The sequence below is a fragment of the Rhinatrema bivittatum genome, chromosome 2, assembly GCF_901001135.1.
Source record: "Rhinatrema bivittatum chromosome 2, aRhiBiv1.1, whole genome shotgun sequence".
Lineage (NCBI taxonomy): Eukaryota > Metazoa > Chordata > Amphibia > Gymnophiona > Rhinatrematidae > Rhinatrema > Rhinatrema bivittatum.
In genome coordinates this window covers 81,228,345-81,254,567 of record NC_042616.1, presented here as the reverse complement: position 1 = coordinate 81,254,567, position 26,223 = coordinate 81,228,345, and the positions used below count along the sequence as shown (strand labels likewise).

At 40.8% G+C, this 26,223-nt stretch overlaps 1 protein-coding gene across 1 annotated transcript in view; it reads right to left on the bottom strand.

Moving 5' to 3' along the window:
* Positions 1–26,223, bottom strand: part of DLEC1 (DLEC1 cilia and flagella associated protein) — a 778,557-nt gene that overhangs the window by 334,138 nt on the left and 418,196 nt on the right. The window contains exons 19-22 of the mRNA XM_029587026.1: positions 15,860–16,034; positions 7,255–7,348; positions 6,981–7,111; positions 981–1,139 (exon numbers count right to left, since the gene is read on the bottom strand). Of these exons, the coding sequence (XP_029442886.1) occupies positions 981–1,139; positions 6,981–7,111; positions 7,255–7,348; positions 15,860–16,034 (559 nt within the window). The remainder of the gene's footprint in view (positions 1–980; positions 1,140–6,980; positions 7,112–7,254; positions 7,349–15,859; positions 16,035–26,223) is intronic.

Below are 26,223 nucleotides of genomic sequence, written 5' to 3'. Positions count from 1 at the left end.
GGACACACTCAAGGTGTGGATCTGTAATGGACATTGTCTGATTACAGTTGGGACATTTTTTAAATCCCGTGGTCATATTTTCGCCGACAGCTTTGATGAAAATGAGGGAAAAAAATGAGAGAAAATTATTTTTACTCTAAAGAGTAAAAAAAGAGACTAAATTTACTCACCAGCCGGTGGTAACACAAGAGACCCCGATATGGGAGAGAATAAATGCTTTTTAAATCTGATTTTTAGTCAGATAATCTGTGAGAAACTCACACAGGCTCCTGCTCCGCGATGCCAACAGCAGCACGGAAAAACAAAGACTGAAGGGAGATCCCTGTGGCTGAGAATATCATGGCATGCTGGGCTTGCTCAGTGGGCTCAGAGTGCCAGTCAAAAGTTTCTAGAAACTTTGACAGAAAGTTTTCCGCAATAGGGCTCCATCAATGATGTCACCCATATGTGAGGACTAGCATCCTGCTTGTCCTGGGATAAAAGTATGCATATGGATTTCAAAATTCAGTTCCACATTCATACTTTACTTCTCTGACCTAAATATTCCCCTGAAAATATCTCTTTTTAATGCATCTAAACATATGCACATTATGAACCACACGATTTTTAACTGTTTTGAGGAGGCAATTTTCAGACAGGTCAGTTTTACACAGGTAAATCACTTTGAAAATTCTCCTCTAAATGTCATCAATATTCACGTTATGTCAGGCCGTGGTAGGCCCCACATCTTCACTCAGGGGAGGGCAAGGGATTGGAGCATCAATTGAGGCTTGTGTTACCATTACCAGTAACATCAATGCATTACTGACAGCATTAGCACCCACACCTTATCTGATGCAAAACAACAGTTCTAATGCAGGATTTATTAATGGTGTACACATTTTAGTAAATAGAACATTAAATCTGAAGATAATATCCATATTGAAAATAGCTGGTACTTTGTATTAACAGCTTGTTAACAATTTATTGAAATAACTTACTTTTTCATTCCTTCCTGTTATACATGCCTGGCTTTCTTGCATTCTCCATTTTGCTGGCAGCTGACTTGTGTTTTCAATCTGGATAAGACTTACTGTTTTTTCTCCCAGTTTGATCAAACCTAGCTGGAGTGATGGGATGTCAATAGTAACATGTGGTCCCTGAAAACATATAAAACAATACATTAGAATATGGGTTAGAATGCTTGTGGTCTACTCTGCAAAAGCTTACTGTAAAGGTCATGGGGTAATTTTCAAATTTCCTGCGGAGACCAGAGTGAACTGAGGAACGATTGAGGTTGGGGGAAAATTAAGAAAGGGCAGTTGAAGCTGGGGAGAGCATTGAGAGGGAATGATTGAGGCTGGGGAAAACACTGAGAGGAATGACTGAAGCTGGGGAGAGCACTGAGGAGGGATGACTGAAGGTAGGGAGGTACTAATGAAGAATGAGTGGGACTGGGAGGGGGCACTCATGGAAAGTGATTGAGACAGGAGCCTGAAAAGGGCACTGAGGGAGAGAGAAGATGACCGACTATGAAGAGGAAACAAAGTCAAGGAAAGGTGTGGAGGGATTGAAACAAGAAGATGGAAGATTGAGGTTCACCAAGTAGAGAATCAGAAGCAGGTAAGTAGATAGCTTAGATACAGTTGAGATCCAGATAGAGGGGAGAGAAGGAAATAGGAGAGGTGGGAAAGGCAAGCAAGAGATCAAAAGTAAGAGAAAGTGACTGGAAAGAGAAAGGACAGATGAGAGTGAGATGCAAGTTAGAGACTGAGAGGGGAGGTGGTAATGTCTGAAAATAAGTCAAATCAGAGAAGTGGGGAGAATGTTGAATATGAAATGAGTAGCAGAAAGATAGAGGCAAAGAAAAGTAAAATGAGAAGTGAAATGTAAGCAAGATTGTTGGCAACAGAGGCGGAAGGGGTGGTGGGGGGGGGGGGGGGTGGAGATGGAGACACATAAAGAAAGGTAAAATGGAAAGGAAACCAGAAAAAAGATTCAGAAGACAAACAAGAGAAAAGACTGAAAACCTTTTGATAAAAAAAACTCCCTCATTTAACAAAGGTAGAAAAACAATTTTTATTTTTGGTATTAGAATACATAACATCTTGCAGTATTAAATAATTACATTTTCTGTAAAATTTTTAATTGTTTAATGTTCCTGCAGGCTGTTGGCCTCTGGGGCTCCACTTCTAAGTGTGATTCCATCACATACAAGCATCATCAATTGCCCGGGAGGCAGAAAAAGCCTGCTGCTGCCATATACAAGTTGTCTCCATACAGGCTCAACCTTTCATGCATCAAAATGAAAAGGTATGTTATTACTTTTATTTAATTAATTTGAAATTAAAGCTATACCATGTTCTCTAATAATCAACGTGGTTCACAATTAAAAACATACATAAACTACATAGATACATATACATAGACTAAACTTACTCTATTTGCTAAGCCAAAATTGAGGGCCATTTTGTATCTCATCACTGTGCATTCCCATTTTCAATAACATAAAAAAAATTGTTTCTAACGAGAAGATACAAAATGTATTTCTCATTCATTTTCTGTTCTGAAAGCCTGCTGAAGAAGCCAAGTTTTCAGTAACTTTTAGAATATTTTTGTGTCAGTTATTACTAGCAACTGTTCTGGCACAGTGTTTCAAATTAAGAGGCTGGCCATGGACAACTCTCTCACCCTTACTTCCCCAAGATGAGCAAGATGAATTGCAGGGATTTCTAATAGTTCCTTGTTTGTCAAGTGTAAAGCACGTTGGGGAGTGCTGCAATGTTGATCCAAGCCATAAGGCATCTGTTTTAATGATTTTATGGATTATCAGTAGAATTTTATACTTAACTCTAAATGCAATTGGTAGCCAGTGAAGCCATGATAACACAGGAGCAATGTGATTATAACAGGAATGCCCTGTTAGAATTCTAGCAGCTGAATTTAGGAACAATTGTAGTGCTCTAAGGGCCGGATTTTAAATGCCCTGTGCGCGTAAATCCGGCCGGATTTATGCGCGCAGGGCCCTCGCGCGCCGGTGCGCCTATTTTGCATAGGCCGCCGGCATGCGCAGAGCCCCGGGACGCGCGTAAGTCCTGGGGCTTCGTAAAAGGGGTGTGTCGGGGCGTGTCGGGGGCATTCCAAAAATGACGCGGCGTTTTGGGGGCGTGACGCGGCGTTTCGGGGGCGTGGTCGAGGCCTCCAGACCAGCCCCTGGGTCGGGTGATGGCGCACCAGTAGCCCGCTGGCGCGCGCAGATTTACGTCTGCTTTCAGCAGGCGTAAATCTGCCAACAAAGGTAAGGGGGGGGGTTTAGATAGGGCTGGGGGGGTGGGTTAGGTAGGGGAAGGGAGGGGAAGGTGGGGGAGGGCGAAGGAAAGTTCCCTCCGAGGCCGCTCTGAAATCGGAGCGGCCTCAGAGGGAACAGGCAACGTGCGCTGGGCTCGGCGCGCGCAGGTCGCACAAATGTGCACCCCCTTGCGCGCGCCAACCCCGGATTTTATAAGATACGCACGGCTACGCGCGTATCTTATAAAATCCAGCGTACTTTTGTTCGCGCCTGGTGCGCGAACAAAAGTACGCGCTCGCGCAAAATTATAAAATCCACCCCTAAGGGTGCTGCTGGGGAGGCCAAGAAATAAATTATAATAATCGATTCCTGTAAACAGTAAAATCTGAAGTACTGTACGAAAGTCATTTGAATCTAGTAATGGCTTCAACCACCTAAGTATCCGCAGCTTGCAATAACCAGATTTTATTAAATTGCAGATATATAGTTTCATTGAAAGACTTGAATCCAGCAGACATGCTTGAAAGAGTGGACGCTGGGACTGGTGACAGAGAGGGCCAATGCATGGTACAGAATTGTGAAGCAGAGACATGACCAAGCAGGCATGGTCGAGGCAGGCAGAATCCATTCTGAAGCAGGAGACAAGCAAGTATCAGGGCAGGCAGCAGATGGAAGCAATGGCAGGAACCAGGCCAGATCTCAATCGGAAGTCAGAATCAGGAACAGCCAGATGCAGAGGAGTGAAGAAACAGAACCTGTTGCTCAGGCACCTGCCCAGAGGAGTGAGTTTTCTTTTATGTTAAAGCAGTGCTGTTGTCATCAAAAGAAGTTTTTAGAATTGAAGGTATACAATAACAGTTCACCACTACAGGCAGACTGTGCGAGAACAGCACCTACGCCCACAAAGGAGGTATTGATTTCCAAGTAAAAAGGTCATGTGATGTCAGGTCTTTGCAGCACTGGTGCAGAAAGGAAGGCAGATTTCAGGAGGGCAAAGGCTTGGGTTGCTGCAGGTGGCCAGTCCTTGGTACTAGCCCCTGTATTAGTAAGGGCAGTGATAGGAGCAATAAGAGTAGAGTAATGATGGATGAACTGAATATAATAATTAGTGAATCTTAGAAATCATTGGATTGTCTTGAGACCCACTGGCTGGGGCAATGTCATAATTGTCGATAGCAGAGATAACATAAGCTAGGAACGGAAGCTCCAATACTCAAAAATGCAGTTTTCCAACTTGATATACAGAGAATGACTTCTTAGCTGCTGAAGCCCTGCCTTAACATGAGAATGGTGTAGCTGAAGATCATTTGACACTGGTGATGGAAAACATCAGGACGGGATCTGACTCTCAAGCACTGTGGGACATGTAGGGCAGTCTTGACATGACTGGAGTGGGACTTGCACTGAGAACAACAGGGATGAATGGAAAGGAATGTGCTACATCGAAGGAGGCAAGTGGAGTGGGAGTTTCCTCCATTTTTCCCCTAGGTGTCGCTCTCCCTGTACCTCCTTTGGTCAAGCCTGAGACTGTAACTTTAGAGACCATTTGATCTACAATAACCTTCCTTCATTAACTTATTTCTTCACTAGGGGTATTTACCTGTTAAGTACAAGAGCCTGAGTTGATTCAGAGCCAGGAGTTGATTCAGTGCTTTAACAAAGTTACACAGTTGGCAAAGACTCAGTCCTGTTTAATTCAGGATAGGATGATACCAGCAAAAAATTAGAAACTTTTGAAAATTATACAAGGAATTTGAACTTGAGCTTGATCAACTTTCCTAAAATTCTCTTTACTTCCTCACTGGAGTTATTTAAGAGGTCTCTGCTAGAAGTTCATAAGGTACCCATATATGGTACACCTCTCTTACATAAAATGTACTATTTGGTAGGTGGGAAGAAACTGGAGCAGAAAGGTGGACAATCTGCTGGGGAACTCTCTGTTGATAGCTTGGACTTAACTATTTTACTGGAGAGATTAGGTGAGGAGGAAATCAAAAGGAGTTCACGTCTTGCTTCCTTTGTGTTTGTTCAAGATAAAGATTCTATCCTGTCCCTCTATTTTTGCAATAGGTAAACTTTATTTATGGGAAGAAAGATTTGGGTGTTTCCGGATTTATGTAAAAAAAACTCAAGATGATCATAAAACATTTCTGGAAATGCTTCAGGAGGTTCTATTTCTTGGAACATTTTTTATTGTTCATTACTTCTGTAAATGTTTTGTTAAGTTTCAAGATGTAACATACACCTTTTGAATCCTCCTAGCTTTGTTTTCTCTTGGATTCTAAGAAGACAGTAAATGGAAGTGATGCAGAGACTGGTTGAGAGCATTGCTATAAAGGAGGTTCATGGCTCATTGTCATTTTTCTTTTTGCCTTGTTATTTTTGAAGCCATACCATAAACATTTTTTTCTTCTTTTGGATTTCTTATTTCTGGACTATTGGAGACTGTTTCTTTAATCTTATGTGTGTATTTTTCTCTCTTTTTCACTCATTTAATATTGCAAGTGTATGCTTGTTATAATTATTGAAATATATATGTAAAAAGTTAAAATTTATAGCATTTAATTCCTTCTTTTTAGAAGAAATGGAAAGGAATATAAAACACTGCACTTTACTTCAGTAAGCCTGTCATGGACATCCTGCCTAAAGCTTGAGGCTCACAGCCATGAGAGTCAGCAGGCTTCAACAGCCATAGCATAGGCCAGTGATGGCGAACTCCAGTCCTCGAGTGCCACAAACAGGCTAGGTTTTCAGGACAGCCACAATGAATATGCATAAGAAAGATCTGCAAGCACTGCCTCTATTGTATGGAAATCTATCTCATGTATATTCATTGTGGCTATCCTGAAAACCTGGCCTGTCTGTGGCACTCGAGGACTGGAGTTCGCCATCACTGGCATAGGCTCTTGATGTTGTATCTAAAGCATCATAGGTTAAATGGACCAAGTGCTTTCCACACACCTTTCCTAGCTTCAATAAGTGAACACGGTTGTCGTAATTCTTTGGAGGAAGAAACTCGGTGAACTCCAGTACCCTTTGAACAATGGTATGTATATACGCAATCATGAAGATCTGATAGGACACAATGTGGGAGCTAAGAATAATGTTCTTGCAGAGGCAGAACCTTCCTTTGCCTCATATCCCAAGAGCACTGAAAAATGTGCCCATGACTACTTAGCCTTTTCAATGTGGATTCAACAACAATAGACTTGTATAGTAATTGGATTTTGTTGAATCTAGGAGCCTCCTGGATAGAGTATGTAGTGTCTGCATTCTTTCCAGCCGGAAGCACAGTGAGCAGAATTTCCCACCTTCTTTTCTGTATATCCTGAAGAAGTTGGTGGATGGACACTAGGGATGCGCGTTTGTTTTCTCCAATTCAGTGGTACACATGTACCTCGTCAACTTTATAGTACAGGCAGGAAAACTAATAGTATGCGTGTATCTCATTATTAAAACTACACGCATACTATCCATTTTTCCATGTGTACTATAAAATCGGCATACTGTTAAATCAGTAGGGAACAAATATACATCCCTAATGGACACTGCCAACAACTCGTTAAGAGCATTGAGGTATCAGAGGAAGCCAAAAAGAAGTGCCCTGAGATCCCCCAGAATTGGCATGAGATGGTGTCATATGACCCATCTATATAGCTCACGGCACCTACTTGTCACCAGAGAAATATTTTCTCCTCACTATTATACTCACCTTGAAAGTAGCTTCAATATGCAATACAACAGGTTCTGATGAGTTCTGGATTTTACATTGGAGCTGATGGCTGATAAATCTAGTTTTTCCTCCAGTAAAACTCATTTCCAATTCACAGCATTCATTTGGCTCTAGGAAAACAGTTTATATTTTCTTTAACTTTTGGACAGTACATACAATTACTTGTGCAATGTCTATCTTCAGCAGTAGTCTTCCTCTTTTAATATATTTAACACCACAAATAATTTTCTTTCCTTAAATACAAAAAATATACCTAGTTTTCCAGTGTAGGGCTCAATTTGGATAATGTCACAGTCGATTATTGTTTCCCATTCATATACAATGACTGTTTTACTGTTATTCCACATCTATATAAGAAAAAGAGAGAGAATTCAAAATTTTACATATGTGCATGAAGCCACCAGGAAGAACTTTTTGATGAATAAAAAAAAAAATCAAAATTTTTGCACAGGTTCATATTGTTTAGAGGTATTCAAATGATAATAATTTATTTGTACAATATAGCTAAAAAAAACCTATATTCAACATAATAACCAAATTTAAACAATATTTTAATTTAAAATTAAGACCTTTAAAATCAATTTTACAAGAAGGGGAAATAAGAATGTCCATTTTAGGCTAGTAGGAAATGCACTATTAAATTCAAGGTATCCTTGAGCTTATGCTGCACTAACCTCTGCTCTGGCTGTCACCAGTACCACTCCAGACAATGACCCAATTCCACACTACACATGTACTACATTCTTAGGCCATGTTATAATATCACTAAGGCATTTCAGCAAATGCACATACCTTACAAATATTTCTCAACATCTTATGGTATTTGGCGCAAGAGGGCAGTGCATAGCACATATTACTTGCACTACTTGTCATATTTTCATGACAGTAAGTGACAAAAATAGTGCTTGGTAATGAGTGATAAATTAGATTATGGGAATGAAAAAGATGTTACAGAATAGAGAAGTTACCTAACTGCAAGGTTTGTTCTCTCAAAATTGCATCTCAGCAGAGAAATACATGAGCCCTGTGACTTGTACAGCATTCATAATCAAAGTATCCTTCAAAATTTTCTGAATGTACATAGGCAGCAGTGAACTCTTCTAATGAACAGGCCTGCCATGGGTGTAATATGAACAGTTGCAGCCATGCGGATCAAGAGCCTTAACATGTGGCAAGCTGATATCTGCTAGTTCGCTTGGATCTCTGCTGCAATGGCCATCAAAGTGATAGCCTGCTGTTGCATTAGGAAGGCCTTGGCCTGAGCCATGTCTAGCAGAGGTGATGGACTGATAAGGGGGTTGGGGTAGTTGATGATGAACCCTAGTGACTCCAGCACCCAGATGGTCGTGTGCATGGCATTCTCATCCTCTGCATAAGAGGAGCTCTTGATCAGCCAATCATCCAGACAGAGAAACATATGTACTCCCAATCTGCAAAGAAGTGCTGCCACCATGGCCAAGCATTTTGTGAAGACCAGCAGGACGGATGCTAGCCCAAACAGCAGAACATGGCACTGGAAGTGATGGTTTTCCACCACAAATCACAGAAACTTCCAGTGAGGAGGGAAGTTTTGATGTGAGTGAGAAGTGGTCATTCAGTGCTGTCGCATGATATCAGCCACGTGTCATGGCTAATTCAGCCTGTTTCTCGACAGAGAACACAAGTTTCTAGGTATGTCCATTTGCACCAGAACCTTAACCTAAGGCCTGGCATTAATAGAGAGGTACATATTCAAAAGAGTTTAGCCGACTAAGAAGTTAGCTGGCTAAATTAATATTTGGTATAATAAACACTGAGGGTAATCTCTTAAATATAACTCTCTATATCTCTGTCATAAACTTTACTACAAAAATAGAGAGACAACACATTTACAACGTGTAATATTTTATTGCAAACATTCACATATACACCTGCATAGACATTTTAAAACTAAGCTAGCACACTCACACATTCATACAACCCAATTAAAACAACAAATGTTCATTCGAGTTATTAAATTTGAATAACATATATCATCCTTTCTAATAACAATACATTTTTGATTGAGAATGAATATTTACCAACACAACGTTTAAATACACAATTATTTCAAGTATAGTTTTTCACTTATAACCATTATATCCTCTTCTTTAATCTCACAAATTATCCACATTCGATGTATCCTTGCTTGTGATCACCGAATCATATTCCTTAATCATCACGATATATCCGGTATGTCCGACTCATACTTTTCAAATGTGTATTCATATTCCTCCACTAATATGGAGACAAGGTGACCAAACCATCACCTTTCCAAATTTAAACCGTTACTTTAATAGATGGAATGAAAGGGAATGAGACTTCAGCGGGTGACAGAGTGTGACATCACTTCTGACGATACAGAAATGTTTCTTCAAGTATGTAAGTTGGCGCCTTCATATTAAAGTGTGGCGCCAAGAAAGCACATGTTCATGATAATTATTCAGTGGAACGCCGCATAATTCGGATTTTGTACCTTGATTTCAAAGCATTTAATGGGAGTTCGATATTATTGTGACTGATGTGGTCAGTACTCGATTTCATTCCATCTATTAAAGCAATGGTTTAAATTTGGAAAGGTGATAGTTTGGTCACCATCTGATGCCTCTGAGAAGTCTATTCCCCAGGTGTAAAAGTAGTCCTCCTCATTGTCATCAACATGGGATGGATCATGAGGTGCTCGATCCTTGGCCAGCTTAGCTGGGTGGCCATGGACCCTGAGGCATCCCTCATGTTTGGGGGAACTTCCTCCTCTGATGAACTGTGGACAGCTCTGATCCCCACTTGGTGTTGATGCTGCAGTGGGCACCAACTCTGGTGCCAATAGAACACAGACGAGAGCCTGTAGGGAGTTGAGGAGTGGTTTGAGAAGCGAGAGTGTTGGTCCCGTAGGTGTTTCAACACAAGGCCCTGCAGTGCCTTCCCTTCAGCTAGCTGCACTGATTTCTCCAGCTCCTCCTTGAAGACTGCTGATGCCAACAATGACTGAGAGTCAAGAGGTGTGACCAGATCCTTTTTGGAACAGAGAGGAGGATCGATGGTGGACATCTGGTCCCATGGAAACCTTTGCGAACCCTTGGAAACCATAGAGGATGAGCCGTCCTCACCATGGGTCACTTCGGGGGATTCTTAGCAAGAGCCGGAGCATCCCTTTGCCTGGCACCGTGCATCAATGGGGGACTGATGTCGATGCCTCTTCAGTTTCCCTCGATGCTCAGCACGGTCCTTCCCTGGTGCCAAGGTTGAAGAAGAGGACTCCAATCCCATCTTCAACCTTGAGAAGCAAGCATGGCAAGACTGAATTCTAGTTGAGAGCTGCTAAAGGAAACGCCTCCACAAGTTGGGGGCAGGGGGGCAAGGTCCAATGGCAGCGAGCCTAAGAACCATGTGATATAGGGGGAGCATGAAGGGCAAGCCCTTGAGCCTATAAGGCACCTAGGAAGACTCAAGTTAGATTGAGAGGCATTCAAGCTCTTCCGATAGTGAGAGAAAGTGGAGGGGGGAGGGAGCTTCTCTTAAGGGCAAAGGCTCCTCTTAAAGGCGAAGGCTCTCAGACTTTTATCATGGGTTACAAATAATGTTTCAGTATCAAGAATCCTCAGAAGGGAGGACTGCACTAAACACAGCTAAACTACAGTATATATAGATACAAAAATGTACCCACTGCTGGGGACAGGACACACCTTCTACTAGAAAACAGAACAAGTTGGATTGCTCTAGATACTTACACAGAAAACAATAGCAGAATACTTCACCTTGGTCATGCATTACACAGAAACAGACCCTTACCAAATGCAAACTAAGTGACTGCAAATTAGAAATCAAAAACTGAAATGGAAACCACAAGTAGCCAGACTCTGCATGTAGTGCAGTACTGTAGAAACTAACAATTTCACTCCTGAGGGAATTCTGCACAACTGTGCAATGCAAAATTCCCCTTTTACACAGAATTCTAAAATTCTACACAGAATTTGCAACTGTGGATGGGCAATAACGTAGACTGGAAGGGAGGGGGATATTGATAGTTGTGAGAAGAAACTGGCTTGGTAATGTGTGCAGAATTTTATGTTATTCCAGGAGTGCAAAATACAAACATAAAAGAATCACATTCCCAAAGCTGACATATTGCTATCACTAAACAGAAAATGGTGGGTCAAATCACAGACACATACACACACCCCCTCAAACAGACTCCCTCTCTCTTGCACACACATATACACCCTCACATAGACTCCCTTTCTCTATTGCACATACCCCTCCCCACTCACACAGGCAAACATGCTCTCCCACTCAATTCCCCAATACCTGCTCTCTCCTTCAGATGCACCCCCAAATTTCCATGCTCAGTCTCAGTTACTTCCTCAATCTTTCCCTATTTTCTTCTCCAACCATCTCTTTATTATCTCAGGCCTTATCAGAGTCCTTGTTCTCATTCTCTTTCTCCCCTCAGGGCTATTCCTCCTCCTCTTTCTCCCCTCAAGACTATTCCTCCTCCTCCTCCCACTCCCATCTGATGGCCCAACAATTATTGTCCTCTCTTAGATTTCAACCCTCCCCCCCCCCAGCAGAGGAAGCATTGACTTGCTTTATTTATTTTTTTTTTTTAATAATGTTTTATTTTGGAGACAAAAAAATTACCTGCAGGCTGCAGCCTGAATCAGCAGCAGGCTGGATCTGGTGGTACTAGGGTGTGGAGGGTGAGGTGGGACAGGTCCGTGGGGTGGCCTCTTCTTCACAAGCAGTGTACTGCTGCATTGCTCTGCTCCTCCTCCAGTCGAGTGTGCACACAGCAGATAGCACGAGCTTCTTGCTGTGTCTGCACACTGATTGAAGGCTGGCTGAGGCATCAGATCAGGACTTGGGGGACAAGGTCAGACAGGTTTGTCGTGCTCGGAGCTCCTCGCGATGATAACTTATTAAATATCTTGGGGCTGCCGGCAGCTCTGCTGGTGCTGCAGCAGTGGCTCTCTTTTCTTTTTTCCGCATCTCCGTAGTTTTTGCTGCGGCTCCCTGGAAAGCTAGCACCCTAGGCTCCCACCTACTTCGCCTAATGCTTCCACCGGCCCTGGTGCCAGGTTCATTCCAGGACAAGGCCAACATTTACGTTCATGGGGTCATTTTCAAAAGAATTTACACGTGTAACCATATCTACTCTTTAGCAATTTTCAAAAGCCCACTTAAGAACATAAGAAATGCCATACTGAGTCAGAACAAGGGTCCACCAAGCCCAGAATCCTGTTTCCAACAATGGCCAATCCAAGTCACAAATACCTGGCAAGTACCCAAACATTAGATAGATCACAAGCTACTATTGCTTATTAATTACCCTAATAGCAGTTAATGGATTTATCCTCTAGGAACTTATCCAAACCATTTATAAACCCAGTTACACTAACTGCTATATGCTGTACGTGTGTGTGCAAGAGAGAGGGAGCCTGTTTGAGGGTGTGTTTGTATGTGTCTGTGCTCTGACCATTGTACCTGAAGACTGGAGGGTGGCCAATGTAATCCCAATATTTAAAAAGGGCTCCAGGGGCGATCCAGAAAACTATAGACCAGTGAGCCTGACTTCAGTGCCAGGAAAAATAGTGGAAACTATTCTCAAGATCAAAATCGTAGAGCATATAGAAAGACATGGTTTAATGGAACACAGTCAACATGGATTTACCCAAGGGAAGTCTTGCCTAACAAATCTGCTTCATTTTTTTGAGGGGTTAAGAAACATGTGGATAAAGGTGAACTGGTAGATGTAGTGTATTTGGATTTTCAGAAGGCATTTGACAAAGTCCCTCATGAGAGGCTTCTAAGAAAACTAAAAAGTCATGGGATAGGAGGCGATGTCCTTTCGTGGATTACAAACTGGTTAAAAGACAGGAAACAGAGTAGGATTAAATGGTCAATTTTCTCAGTGGAAAAGGGTAAACAGTGGAGTGCCTCATGGATCTGTACTTGGATCGGTGCTTTTCAATATATATATAAATGATCTGGAAAGGAATACGACGAGTGAGGTTATCAGATTTGCGGATGATACAAAATTATTCAGAGTAGTTAAATCACAAGCAGATTGTGATACATTACAGGAGGACCTTGCAAGACTGGAAGATTGGGCATCCAAATGGCAGATGAAATTTAATGTAGACAAGTGCAAGGTGTTGCATATAGGGAAAAATAACCCTTGCTGTAGTTACATGATGTTAGGTTCCTTATTAGGAGCTACCACCCAGGAAAAAGATCTAGGCATCGTAGTGGATAATACTTTAAAATCGTCGGCTCAGTGTGCTGCAGCAATCAAAAAAGCAAACAGAATGTTAGGAATTATTAGGAAGGGAATGGTTAAAATGGAAAATATCATAATGCCTCTGTATCACTCCATGGTGAGACCGCACCTTGAATTATTGTACAATTCTGGTCGCCACATCTCAAAAAAGATATAGTTGCGATGGAGAAGGTACAGAGAAGGGCAACCAAAATGATAAAGGGGATGGAACAGCTCCCCTATGAGGAAAGACTGAAGAGGTTAGGGCTGTTCAGCTTGGAGAAAAGGCAGTTGAGGAGGGATATGATAGAGGTCTTTAAGATCATGAGAGGTCTTGAACGAGTACATGTGAATCGGTTATTTTCACTTTGAAATAATAGAAGGACTAGGGGGCATTCCATGAAGTTATTAAGTAGCACATTTAAGATTAATCGGAGAAAATTCTTTTTCACTCAGCGCACAATTAAGCTCTGGAATTTGTTGCCAGAGGACGTGGTTAGTGCAGTTAGTGTAGCTGGGTTCAAAAAAGGTTTGAATAAGTTCTTGGAGGAGAAGTCCATTAACTGCTATTAATCAAGTTTACTTAGGTGATAGCCACTGTTATTAATTGCATCAGTAGCATGGGATCTTCTTAGTGTTTGGGTAATTCCAAGTTCTTGTGGCCTGGTTTGGCCCTTGTTGGAAACAGGATGCTGGGCTTGTTGGACCCTTGGTCTGACCCAGCATGGCAATTTCTTATCTTCTTATGATCTTATTCTCTGGCAATGAATTCCAGAGCGTGCGCTGAGTGAAAAAGAATTTTCTTGCACGTGTAAAATGCATTTGCATATGTAAAACCCATGTCAATCGTGTAAATGCTTCTGAAAATCAGACCCACAAGTTGCTATTTTAAAACCTGCGAAAATGTTGCGTGTAAATCTTTTATTTGCATATATTTACTGCAGCTCAATATCTGGTGTCAGTGATTGTAAACATCTTAAAAGTGAAAAAATGACTGGGTGGAAGCTCTGGGTGAAATGGGGGGACTTCAAGCTGAATAGCCAGGAGGGTATTTTGAGCTGTAGTTGGGGTGGACGAACTGGTAAACTAATTGGTAAAACTGATCATTTTATTGCTGCATGCATGTTATAAAACCCCTGATTTATGTGTTTAAAAGCCGATTTATAGGCATTGTATGCACATTTATAAATAATGTGTGTACAATGTATTCATGTATCCCTTTAAAATTCAAAGTTAAAGTACACAGGAATATCACTTGCAAATTTTATCTGGCTAAATTACGACTATTCTATTTAAGCAGTAGCACCTTTGCCACAATTAGAAGGACAAATTGGAACTTACCTTCAGAGGGAATAGACTGCCCCTAACATTAGCTAGCTTGAGATTGTGGTATCTGAATAGTCTGACACTTGATGCTTCCCTGAATTACTTGGCCAGTTGGAGCTTTAGAAGAGGAGCCCTTGTTCGCTCATCACCTTTGCCACTACTTAGAAGGCCAAATTGGAACTTATCTGAATAAGTAGCAGCACTTATCTGGCTATATTCCAATTTATCTGGGTCTATAGCAGCAGGCCTACTTAGCTGGATAAATCTGAAAAGCACTACTTGTCCACCTAAGTAGCGCTTTTTGGACTTATCCAGCTACGTGCCCCTACTTAGCCAGAAAAATTGGTATTTATCTGGATAAATCCAAACGTGTGTGGCTTGTGATTTTGTATTAGTGTATATGTACTCAGCTTTTATAAGCTGTGCATATCATATGCATGCAGGTTATAAAATACAGTAGTAAATTACCATGCACTTATATACACATGGATGTGGGAGCACGTGAGCGGTTTTGAAAGTTACCTTCAGAGGGAATAGACAGCCCCTAACATTTGCTAGCTTGAGACTGTGGTATCTGAATAGTCTGAAGCCTGATGCTTCCCTGATCTACTTGGCTACCAGTTGGAGCTTTAGAAGAGCCTTGTTCGCTCATCACCCACCAATGAAGAGGAACTCTGCTCTCTTTTAAGTTCAGTTTCTCTGTGTTCTATGTGGAGTCATGGCAGTGACCCAGGCTCTTTAACAGATGTTGTGGCTATAAGTAATCCTCATCTTACGTCCATAGACAGTCTTTGGATCCACTGAAAACTGCTTCATGAGCCCTGGCATTTTCATTCTTATGTTTTTCTTATTTTATTTTAAGCACTGAAAAGTGCTGCTGAGGGGCTGCTGAGGCAATGAGCTAGGAAAAATAGTTGAACAAACACTTGAAAAAGGAAAAACAGTGGAGAGAGGTACATGTCCAGGATGTAGCACAGACAAAAATGCTAAGGGGTTCATGAGGCAGCATTACAACAAGAACACTTGCACATGCTCAGTAGAGCAAAAGCTGTGATGAGCTCAGAGCAGTATGTTTGGCGCCATCAGATGGCATCACCCATATGCTATGGCTAATTCAGCCCTGCTTATACATGGAAAATAAAAGTCATGCAATATACTACTGAGGACCTGATTTATCAAGATCTCTTTATATAGATCCTGAATGAGAGAAAAGCTTTAGTGAATCAGTCCCTAAAAGTAAAGGTAAAAGCAGACCAACCTTAAATGGTTTTCGAATAGTTACACCAATTAAGTTTTCTCCAGAAAGAATGATGGCATATGGTTCCAAAAGGACTTTATAAGGTTCTGTAAAGCCTTTAACATCTATATCCAATACAATAACATCAGTTGTCATGGGTTCTATTTCTCCAAGCATCTTTTCTTGTTTTTCTGAACTGCATGAAAGAATTAAACATAGAGAAGAAAGATATTACATTTTAAAATAAATGATATATCTATTCTCTAGAAAACTCATGTATAGGTACAATATATAGTAAGGGATGAATTAAAAACTTTACACACATAAAAATTAGCATATATATCTGTAGTCACCAATTCTATATTTTATAAAAGTAAAAAATACGCACATATTTTCACTTTCATGAGCACATATACCTTGCCAAACCTGAATGTTTCAATGAGACTCAGTCTCTAAATAGTAGTGCAAGGCGAGTGCATGCACCAAACTCCATATATCAGCTTTACATAGTTTCTCAACATAGGTGGAAGCCACAAACAAATATATTTTAGAAGATTAAGAAAATGCTTCATGAAATATAAAGCTTTCATTTTGGGGGGAAATAATTTAAAATAAAGTCCTCAATTTCTGCGTGGAAAACATTCCACAATTTGGGCCAACTGCAGAGAAAGCCTGCTTGCATATATCTTGAAAATGAATATCTTTGATAGTAGGAACCACCCAAAGCAATTTATTTGCAGAACTTAACATATAAACAAGTACATATGCAGACAATACGGAGTAATTTTAAAAGGAGTTATACATAGCAATTGCATAAAACCTTTTATGCACTTAAAGAAAAATTGGTTCTTACCTGCTAATTTTCGTTCCTGTAGTATCAAGGATCAGTCCAGAGAAAAGCTGTAGTACCAAGGATCAGTCCAGAGAAAAGCTGAAAAGCACCCTCTAGATAACCTGATGTGCTACTTGCGATCCCTCAGTATAATCAATATCAAAGCAGAATGAAGAATGAAGTAAATTTAACAACCAATGACTAGATCAAGCCAAACATTAACCTCTAAGAAATCATAACTTAGGGGGGGGCGCTCTCGCCGCGGAGCAAGATGGACTCGTGACCTAGAGCTCCTGCTCAGCCCGAGCCCAGCACCCGCCGAAACCGCAATTAAAAATAAAACTACAAGCATCAAATCTCCCAATATTGCAAGCGGAAACATCTGAGATGGCCCAGCGCAAGAAATGACCCGATTTTAAGCAGTTTGCTTTCTCTAAACTCGCCGACATAGAGGATGGGCCTGTCAGCACACCTGAAGCCTCGGACTCGAGCGCGAAATGGGGGGAGTGACGGTACCGGCGCCCGATCTTCCAACGTGAGATGAATTTTGCAGATGGTTTGGGGACCTCAGAAAAGAAATGAAAGATAATAAAAAAGAACTTTTATCCTCTATAGAGCAATTAAAAGAAGACATGGCTGATATAGGGAGAAGAGTGGATGACTGTGACATGCGCTTAGATGCGCAATCAGAAAAGCTGGAAAGCCTACAAAAATCAGTACAAAATGTCATGCATAATTCAGAAAATATGCTTGCCAAATTGGAAGACTTAGAAAACAAAAGCAGGCGTAATAATTTGAGGTTCAGAGGCATACCAGACACGGAGGCTTGTGCAGCTTGTGAGACAACAATCCAGAGGTTTTGTGCTTTTCTCAACACATAACAACACAGAACTAGTCTCTGCTCCAGATGTAGAGCTGGAACGTGCCTATAGATCTTTGGGCCTCCGGATCACCGGTAAACCCAGGGACATTATAGTGTGCTTCACTAGATATCCCATAAAAGAAAACATCTACCAAATTGCAAGACAGCAATCTGAGTGGGAATGGGAGTCTCACAACATACAGAGCTACACGGATCTCTCACCATTGACCTTAAAGAAGAGGATGGAATTCAAGGAGATTACAGCGGTGCTCAGAAAAGAAAACTTCCGATACCGCTGGCTGTTCCCGTTCGGCATTGCAATCACTATTGATGGCGCTACCACTAAAGCTAAAAATGTAGCAGAAGCAGCGGCCATCTTAAAAACAGTGGGACACCACGTGAAAACAACAACTTCCAGTGGTCTAACATCCTCCGCACCTATGGAAACTCCTCGTTGGCAGAGAGTCCGCAATGGAGGGAAAAGACTTCGAAGGAACTCTGGGGACAGTGCATCTGACCAGGACAAAGGGAAGGGATGATACCCTTGGAAAGACACTGAATGAAGATTACTACGCGACAGAATCTGGACAAGATTCCTAATCTGCTGGTTTCAATTTTATAGTATAGTCACACACGGGTCACAAACAAGTGAACAACCTCTTTATCCCAATAATGTATAAATACTACAAAAAAAGAGGATCTCTTCAACAAATAAATTTGTTTTATTCATATGTAACATTCACCTATCTAACAATAAAATCTATCTAGCACAATCATCCATCTCATACATACACCCACATAAAAACATATATCATCAAAAAACCGGAACGATGTATCACATATAATATATATAACGATATAAATTTTATACACAATGTCTGTTCAAAAACAAATTACATAAAGTGCAAATGCTTTTCTCCAAATGTATTTATCTTGAGATTTTCTCCAAATGTATTTATCTTAATCTTAAACAATTTATATAAAGTGCAACTGCTTTTTTCTTTAAATAGTAATTTGCATAATTCATGACACAGATAGTAATCCTTATAAAATCCTAAAGTGCAACTGTTTTTTCTATAAATAGTATTTTGCATAAATGTTAGTCCACATAAAGTCCAACAAAGATCTTTGTTTCGCCTGATCTCTCAAAGGCTTCTTCAGGGAAGGACTAAAACGTCAAAATGCAACAAGCCCTGTATATCTCTCAACGGGTATGCTTGTAAATCTCATCCATATGCTGAAAATCTTCTACCAGACAAATTTTATCCAAATACTTAAATGTATGAAATGTAGTCCCTTGAACAGGACTTCATCTTCTTTCAAAACTGTAAATAAATTACACATAAATGTATATCAAAAATTAATTCAAAGGACAGGTCACTGAATAACATGCATATTTTTATTTATTATCACGCCCCCATACTAACGCACAAAACTTAACCCCAGACCTATTATATCATGCACTGCATCAATAGGGTGACCACCCCAAACACCAAACTACAGAATGCTACCAGTACCTACCAAAAGTTTTTTTCTTTCTCCATATGGTAGTTCCCAACTAATTTAATTCGAACTTCCGCATCTATAAAAAATGTAACTACAAAAAATTACATATCCCACAAAACACTTTCTTCATTAAATCCCACAGAAAATACCTTACCTTCAGCCAAAGCCTTCAAAAACTCTCTATATCATTGCCAATTTTTCAAATGAAGTTCTTTAGAGATTCATGTTGTTAAAAACTGCACCACCTATGTAAGAACAAGAGTCCATGAAGAATATACCCAAATAACCTAAACGATTATTCTCAACTCACCAACGCGGATTACCAACGACTACTTACCCGGAAATGACATCATCACCATGTTCGAAAGCAACGGGATTGCCACATATCTCACGTTCCCTTATATACTCCATCAGTGTTTCACTTAATCAGACTTAAATGCACAAACATGAGCAGGCATTCAAAAAAAGGCACTCCATTCCACTGGTCCATTAAGACCAAGCGGTGCCATAGTTTTCCATTTGAAAACAAAACTGTGCTCCGCGCGGCGTAAAGCCGCAGATAAATCGCCTCCATGCCTCAAAATCACTTGTTTAATAACAAAGAAACGAATGTCTTTCCACGAATGATCAAACTCCCTCCAATGATCAACTAAGGGGGCATGTTCCTTTAAAGCTTTAATACGACTGCGATGTTCGATAATGCGTGTCCTCACTGGTCTACACGTTTGTCCCACGTATATCAAGCCACAAGGGCATTGAACAATATAAACCACCCCACTACTGTCGCATGAGAATGCGCCTGGTAATGTATATACATAATTCACATTAGGAGGCTGAAAATTTGTACAAGACACAACATGTTGACACACAGAGCAAGAGCCACAAGGGCTCTGGCCCTGGTCCCGATTATTCTCAATATTCTTCACAGTTGATCCCTTCAATCTATCTCGTATGGACTGACGTTTCTTTATAGCAAATATAGGCAATTCATCAAATATTTTCAATGGAGATAAAATATGCCAATACTTCAAGATGGAATCTTTTATTGCAAAAGCTTTCATGGAGTAAGGGACTGAACATATTACCCTCGAAGGACTCTCTCTGTCACTGGGCAAAAAAAGATTCTCCCTATTTGCGTACAATGCTCTTTTGTACCCCTTCTTTATACATGAGTTAGAATATCCACGGGCTCTAAATCTCTCCCATAGTTTTTGAGCCTGAATCTTAAAGTCAAGTGTAGAATTACATAAGCGCCTATAGCGCAAAAACTGGCCCACAGGAATATTAGTTTTCAATCTCTTAGGATGGAAACTTTCATAATGAAGTAAGGTATTCTTATCTGTCTTTTTCCTATAAACAGAAGTAATCAATTTCCCTTCATGACTAAACACCTGCATATCCAAAAAACTAACTGTGTTCGAGTGTATAGATGTAGTAAATTTCAAATGTATATCGCTGGAATTCAAAATATCTAGAAACTGAGTAAGTTCCTCCCCTGAGCCACACCACACGAAAAACAAATCATCAATGTATCGTTTCCAACACATAATTTTAGAAAAATATTCAGACGAATATATATACCGCTGTTCAAAGTGAGACACATATAAGCAGGCAACACTAGGTGCCATAGGGGATCCCATTGGGATCCCCTTAATTTGTAAATACAACTGATCATTATACATGAAGATGTTGGAAGTCAAAACAATCTCCGCGATAGTCAACAAAAATTCAATGCGGCGTGGAGACAACTGATTCTTATTTAATTCAATTTCTATCACCTGTAATGCTTCCCTCTGCGGTATACTAGTATACAACGCCGCAATATCTGCTATAACTAGTAACCAATCGTCGTCCATACATGGAAGCTTGGATAATTGTATCAAAAAATCGGATGTATCTCGTACATATGATTCGATCTTAATAACATTGGATTGCAGATTATAGTCCAATAATTTGGCCAACGGTTCTAAGATGGTACCAATACCGGCCACTATTGGTCGGCCAGGCAGTTTCTGCAAACATTTATGCACCTTGGGGAGAATATAAAAATGTGCAATAGTAGGATGGAGGACAGAAAGAAATTTATATTCTTGCTCCGATATAATTCTATGTTTCACAGCCTGATCCAAAATCATATTAACTTGGGCATGCAGCTCATTCAAAGGATCAACATCCAATTTTACATAGGATTCAATATCTCCAAGCAATCTTAACACCGCCTCATGATAGTCCTGCTGATCCATCACTACTACACCCCCACCCTTATCTGCGGACACGATACATATAGAGGAATCCTCACGTAAAAAGTTTAACGCCTCCCATTCATCCCTAGTAAGATTAAAAGTTAGATGTTCATACTGTCTTTCAATTACTTCCACATCAGAAAGTACCAGAGTCTGAAATGCCTGTAACATGGGGCTAGGGGCAGTAGGGGGTACCCACTTCGAAGGTTTATATAATTTAGTCGGTGCACCCTCAGATCTATTATCTACAAAAAATTCCCTTAAATGTTATATATATTATATGTGATACATCGTTCCAGTTTTTTGATGATATATGTTTTTATGTGGGTGTATGTATGAGATGGATGATTGTGCTAGATAGATTTTATTGTTAGATAGGTGACTGTTACATATGAATAAAACAAATGTATTTGTTGAAGAGATCCTCTTTTTTTGTAGGTTTCAATTTTATGGCATGTTTCAGGTTTCTAGTTTAAATGAGGTTTGATCTAAGTTTGCTGTTATGTGTGGGGACGGCGGGGCGGGCTCGGGATGGGGGGGGAGGGCAGGCTCCATGATCGATTTCGACCCCCATAGCCGAGACAGAAATGCTACAGGCTCAACTTTGTGCGGCATATAAGAAACACGAGGGATAGGGGAGGGGGGGAGAGAAGGAGAGGGATTCAGTGGAAAGTTTATCATACAAGACATGCACGAAGGATAACATCAAGTGTAAATTTCCTTTATAGCTCAGGGACTGGAATGAGTAATGGTACGGATGCTCTTTATATAGTGGACGAAGAACATTGGGGTGCGGGTACCAAAGGGGGGTGGAATGGGTCTACATTCTGGAATGCAGACTAGGATCTGACTAGACCGATAATATGATGCCCATTAAATTATGGTCCTTAAATGTGAAGAGCCTAAATAGTCCACAAAAACGGCACTTTCTTAGACACGAGGCGCAGCAATCAAAGGCAGATATTATACTTATTCAGGAAAAGCATTTGCAGAAAAGATATGAACATTTACTTCAGTGGCCACTCTACTCAAGACAATTTCATGCAGCGGCCTCCAAGGAGGGGAAATATACTGGTGTTAGTACACTTTTACATAAGGATTTTCAGGGTACAGTACTCAAACACGTAGCAGATCCCATGGGGCATTTCCTACTGGTACAAATAGATATTGATAAAGAAACCTATACTATACTAAATATATATGCTCCAAATAATGCCCAACAAGATTTCTTGATCAATTAGACAATGTATTGAACACAGTGGAGGAGGGTCATCTGCTTATTACGGGCGATTTTAATCTCACCATCCAACCACGATTGGATAACTCGTCCGGGGGAGGATTAGGGGCTTCCGAGGGATGCAAATGTCTTAAAAAATTTAACAGGGACAGAGATGTATTGGATATATGGTGATATAGGAATACCACCACCCAGGATTATACCTTCTAGTCACACCCTCATCACTCTTACTCCTGCATCGATTATTTTCTAGTAGATAAGTTGCTCAGCCTCCACATTAGAGATTTGGGGATAGGCCCCATTACGTGGTCAGACCACGGCCCGACCTGGCTATCTATACAGACATGCAAATTACAGACGGGGTTAAAGTATTGGAAACTAAACGACTCATTGTTGGAGGATGATGCATTTTGTCAGAAATTGTGTTCAGAGATAGATGAGTATCAACAATTTAAAGGAACAAATTCACACCCAAAACCCCTACTTTGGGAATGTTTAAAAGTAGTTATCCGGGGTAAACTCATATCCCAGGCTTCTAATCAAAAAAAGACAACCCAAGTGAAAGTAAATGCGTTACTCTCTGATATTTCTGCTTTGGAGAAGCAGCACAAAGCATCCCTGTCTCCTAGAGTCTATAATCAGCTCCAGACAGCTCGCAGTGCACTGAAGGCACTACAAGCGAGTGACATCGCTTATAAATTACAATTAGTGCGGCAAGAACATTTTGAATGGGGAAATAAATCAGGTAGGCTATTAGCACGCAAACTGAAGAAACAGATAACACAAAATCAAATAACTAGGATCAAAGCGGCAGATGGTTCCATATTGGAATCTGCAGAGACAATACAGCAAAGATTTCAACAATTCTATGGTGAGCTGTATGCTGCAGACTCCAACATATCTCTGGCAAATATCGAGGCTTATCTTGATAATATCACTTTACCCATGCTAAAAGAAATGGAAAAACAATATTTTGAGGGCCTTATAACACCCACTGAGCTCCACCAAGCTATCAAAGCTCTCAAAGTTAATAAAGCACCGGGCCTCGATGGGTACACAGGCATGTTTTACAAAACATTTACGGACCATCTATCACCTTACTTGCTGGAGGCCTTTAATGCACTTCAAGAAGGGGGTACCCTTCCTGCTGAAGCTAACGTCGCAGGAATCACTATACTGGCAAAACCAGGCAGAGACCCCCTTGGAGTGTGGATCTTACCGACCCATATCACTAATTAATATAGATTTAAAGCTACTGGCCAAGATTTTAGCAACACGCCTCAATAGAGTGATGACTAAATTGACACACCCAGATCAGGCCGGCTTTATTCCAGGACGGAAAGCAGCAGATAATGTCCGGAAAATAATAGATCTTTTATGGAAGACAAGGCAAAACCATATCCCGGCCATATTGTTAGCTGTTGACGCTGAAAAAGCATTTGATATGGTTCATTGGCAATTCTTGTTTAAAACCCTGGAAGAAATGAACTTTGGTCCCAAATTCTTAAATTGGCTGCTTAAATTCTATGAAAATCCGAGGGCTAGGGTGAAGGTAAATGGGGTCTACTCGAACCCATTCCCAATTTCTAGAGGAAAAAGGCAGGGATGTCCCTTATCTCCCCTGCTATTTGCATTGATTCTGGAGCCACTCACCACGAAGATTCGTGGAGAACGGTCCATCATGGGCATCCAGGTGGGGACAGAAGACTACAAGCTGTCGCTCTTTACAGATGACGTGCTGTTCACATTAACCAACCCTCAACAGTCTTTACCAGGAGTTGTAGATAAATTGCTGGAATTCAGTTCGGTGTCCGGTTTTCATTTAAACCTTGACAAGTCAGAGGTATTAAATATCTTCCTCCCCACCGCACAAGCTACACAACTTCAACAACAATTCCCCCTGAAATGGGCAGGGTCAAAAATAAAATATTTGGGAATTATATTAGGTACCAAATTAGATGACCTATTTAAACTCAATTTCATACCTCTCACGGCCAAAGTCTTCCAAGATCTAGAACACTGGACATCTTTGCCTATTTCTTGGTCTGGGAGAATAGCGATACTAAAGATGACAGTACTTCCCAAATTTAATTACCTGTTTCAATCGCTTCCAATTCATATCCCCACCGCTATATTAAAAACATGGCAAAAACGCCTGTTTGCGTTTATATGGAAGTGGAGACCCCCCTAGATAAGCACAAGCTATACTTCATAGACATACGCTTCGAGGAGGGTTGGGAGTCCCTAAACTCCAGTGGTGGTACTACGCAGAAGCTCAGCTTGCTGCCGTCCTTTCATGGCTTAGGCGAGGAGAAACGCCGAGATGGGTGGCCATAGAACAACCTATCTTGGGATCATTCCCTCTTAAAGCCCTCACTTGGCAACCCAAGGGGACATGGAAGATAGACGCAGAAATTCCTCCCCCCCCCTCAAAACCACACTGCAGACCTGGAATCAGTGGAAATCTCTCCTAGTGGGCATGAGAAAATATTTTTCTAACACATATTTATTCCATAACATTAAATTCTCCCCGGGGTGTTATTTTGCGAATGGAAGAGCAAGGGAGTGATTACCCTGGGCCAGATAAGAGACAAAGATGGCATAATGACATTTGATCACATTCAGGAATTATATCAGTTATCACCATCTGTCGTTTTCTCCTACTTGCAACTTCGACAGTTTGATAGGTGAGAGGATATCCAGGGAGAACTAATTAAGGGAAAGTCCCAATTTGAGGGATGGTGTGAACACGCAGATCGCATGAAGGGTGGTTTATCAAAAATGTATAATATGTTGCAGGGATCTTTGGTAGGCAGACCAAATTACACACACAAATGGGAGGGAGAATTGGGTATTTCTCTTTCCGATGAGGAATGGGATCAAATATTTCTCCACACTAAGAGGTGCTCTGTCTCTTCTTCCCTTACTGAAAATGGTTATAAAATACTATTTCGCTGGCACCTCACACCAAGCAGGCTGTATAAAGCCGAACTGTGCAGTAATGCTTTGTGTTGGAAAGATTGTGGACAAATTGGATCTTACCTACATATGTGGTGGGAATGCCCTAAAGTAAAGAGGCTGTTGTCTGATGTGCAGAACATCATACAATGCACTCTACAAAGACAGGTGGATTTGACCCCGGCCCAGGGTCTCTTGAACGTTCCCTTTGATGGTTCCAGGTTTGAAAGTATACTAATCAATCAGTTCTTTTGGGGGCACGATGCCTCCTGGCGGCCACCTGGAAACAGTCTATGGTGCCCACAAAAGACTCACTGTTATGGAAACTAGACATAATGTGTGCAATGTACACGATAACGGCCCAAAACCACCGCCATCTTCCCAAATGTAACTGGACATGGTCACCATATCTTTTATGGAAAGACGGAATGCTTCCTGCCGCCTTGGGGACTTCTGCCTCTCATAAACCTTCAGTGGTGATGTAACCCAATGAACAGACTGACACGTTTAACCACTGTATTTCTAGCTTATTATACTTTATTCATTCTCATTCTTATATATTCAGCCTGCGGATGTTTGACTGCATTTGATATGTTACATGTTGCATATAATATATAATACATTTCGTATAGCTGTACAATATTTTTGAAAATTGATGCATATATTCATGTGCAATTGTTTTGAGAACCAGAATATTATTATATATTGTTTATATATTTGGAAATACTGAATAACCATTACAAAAAA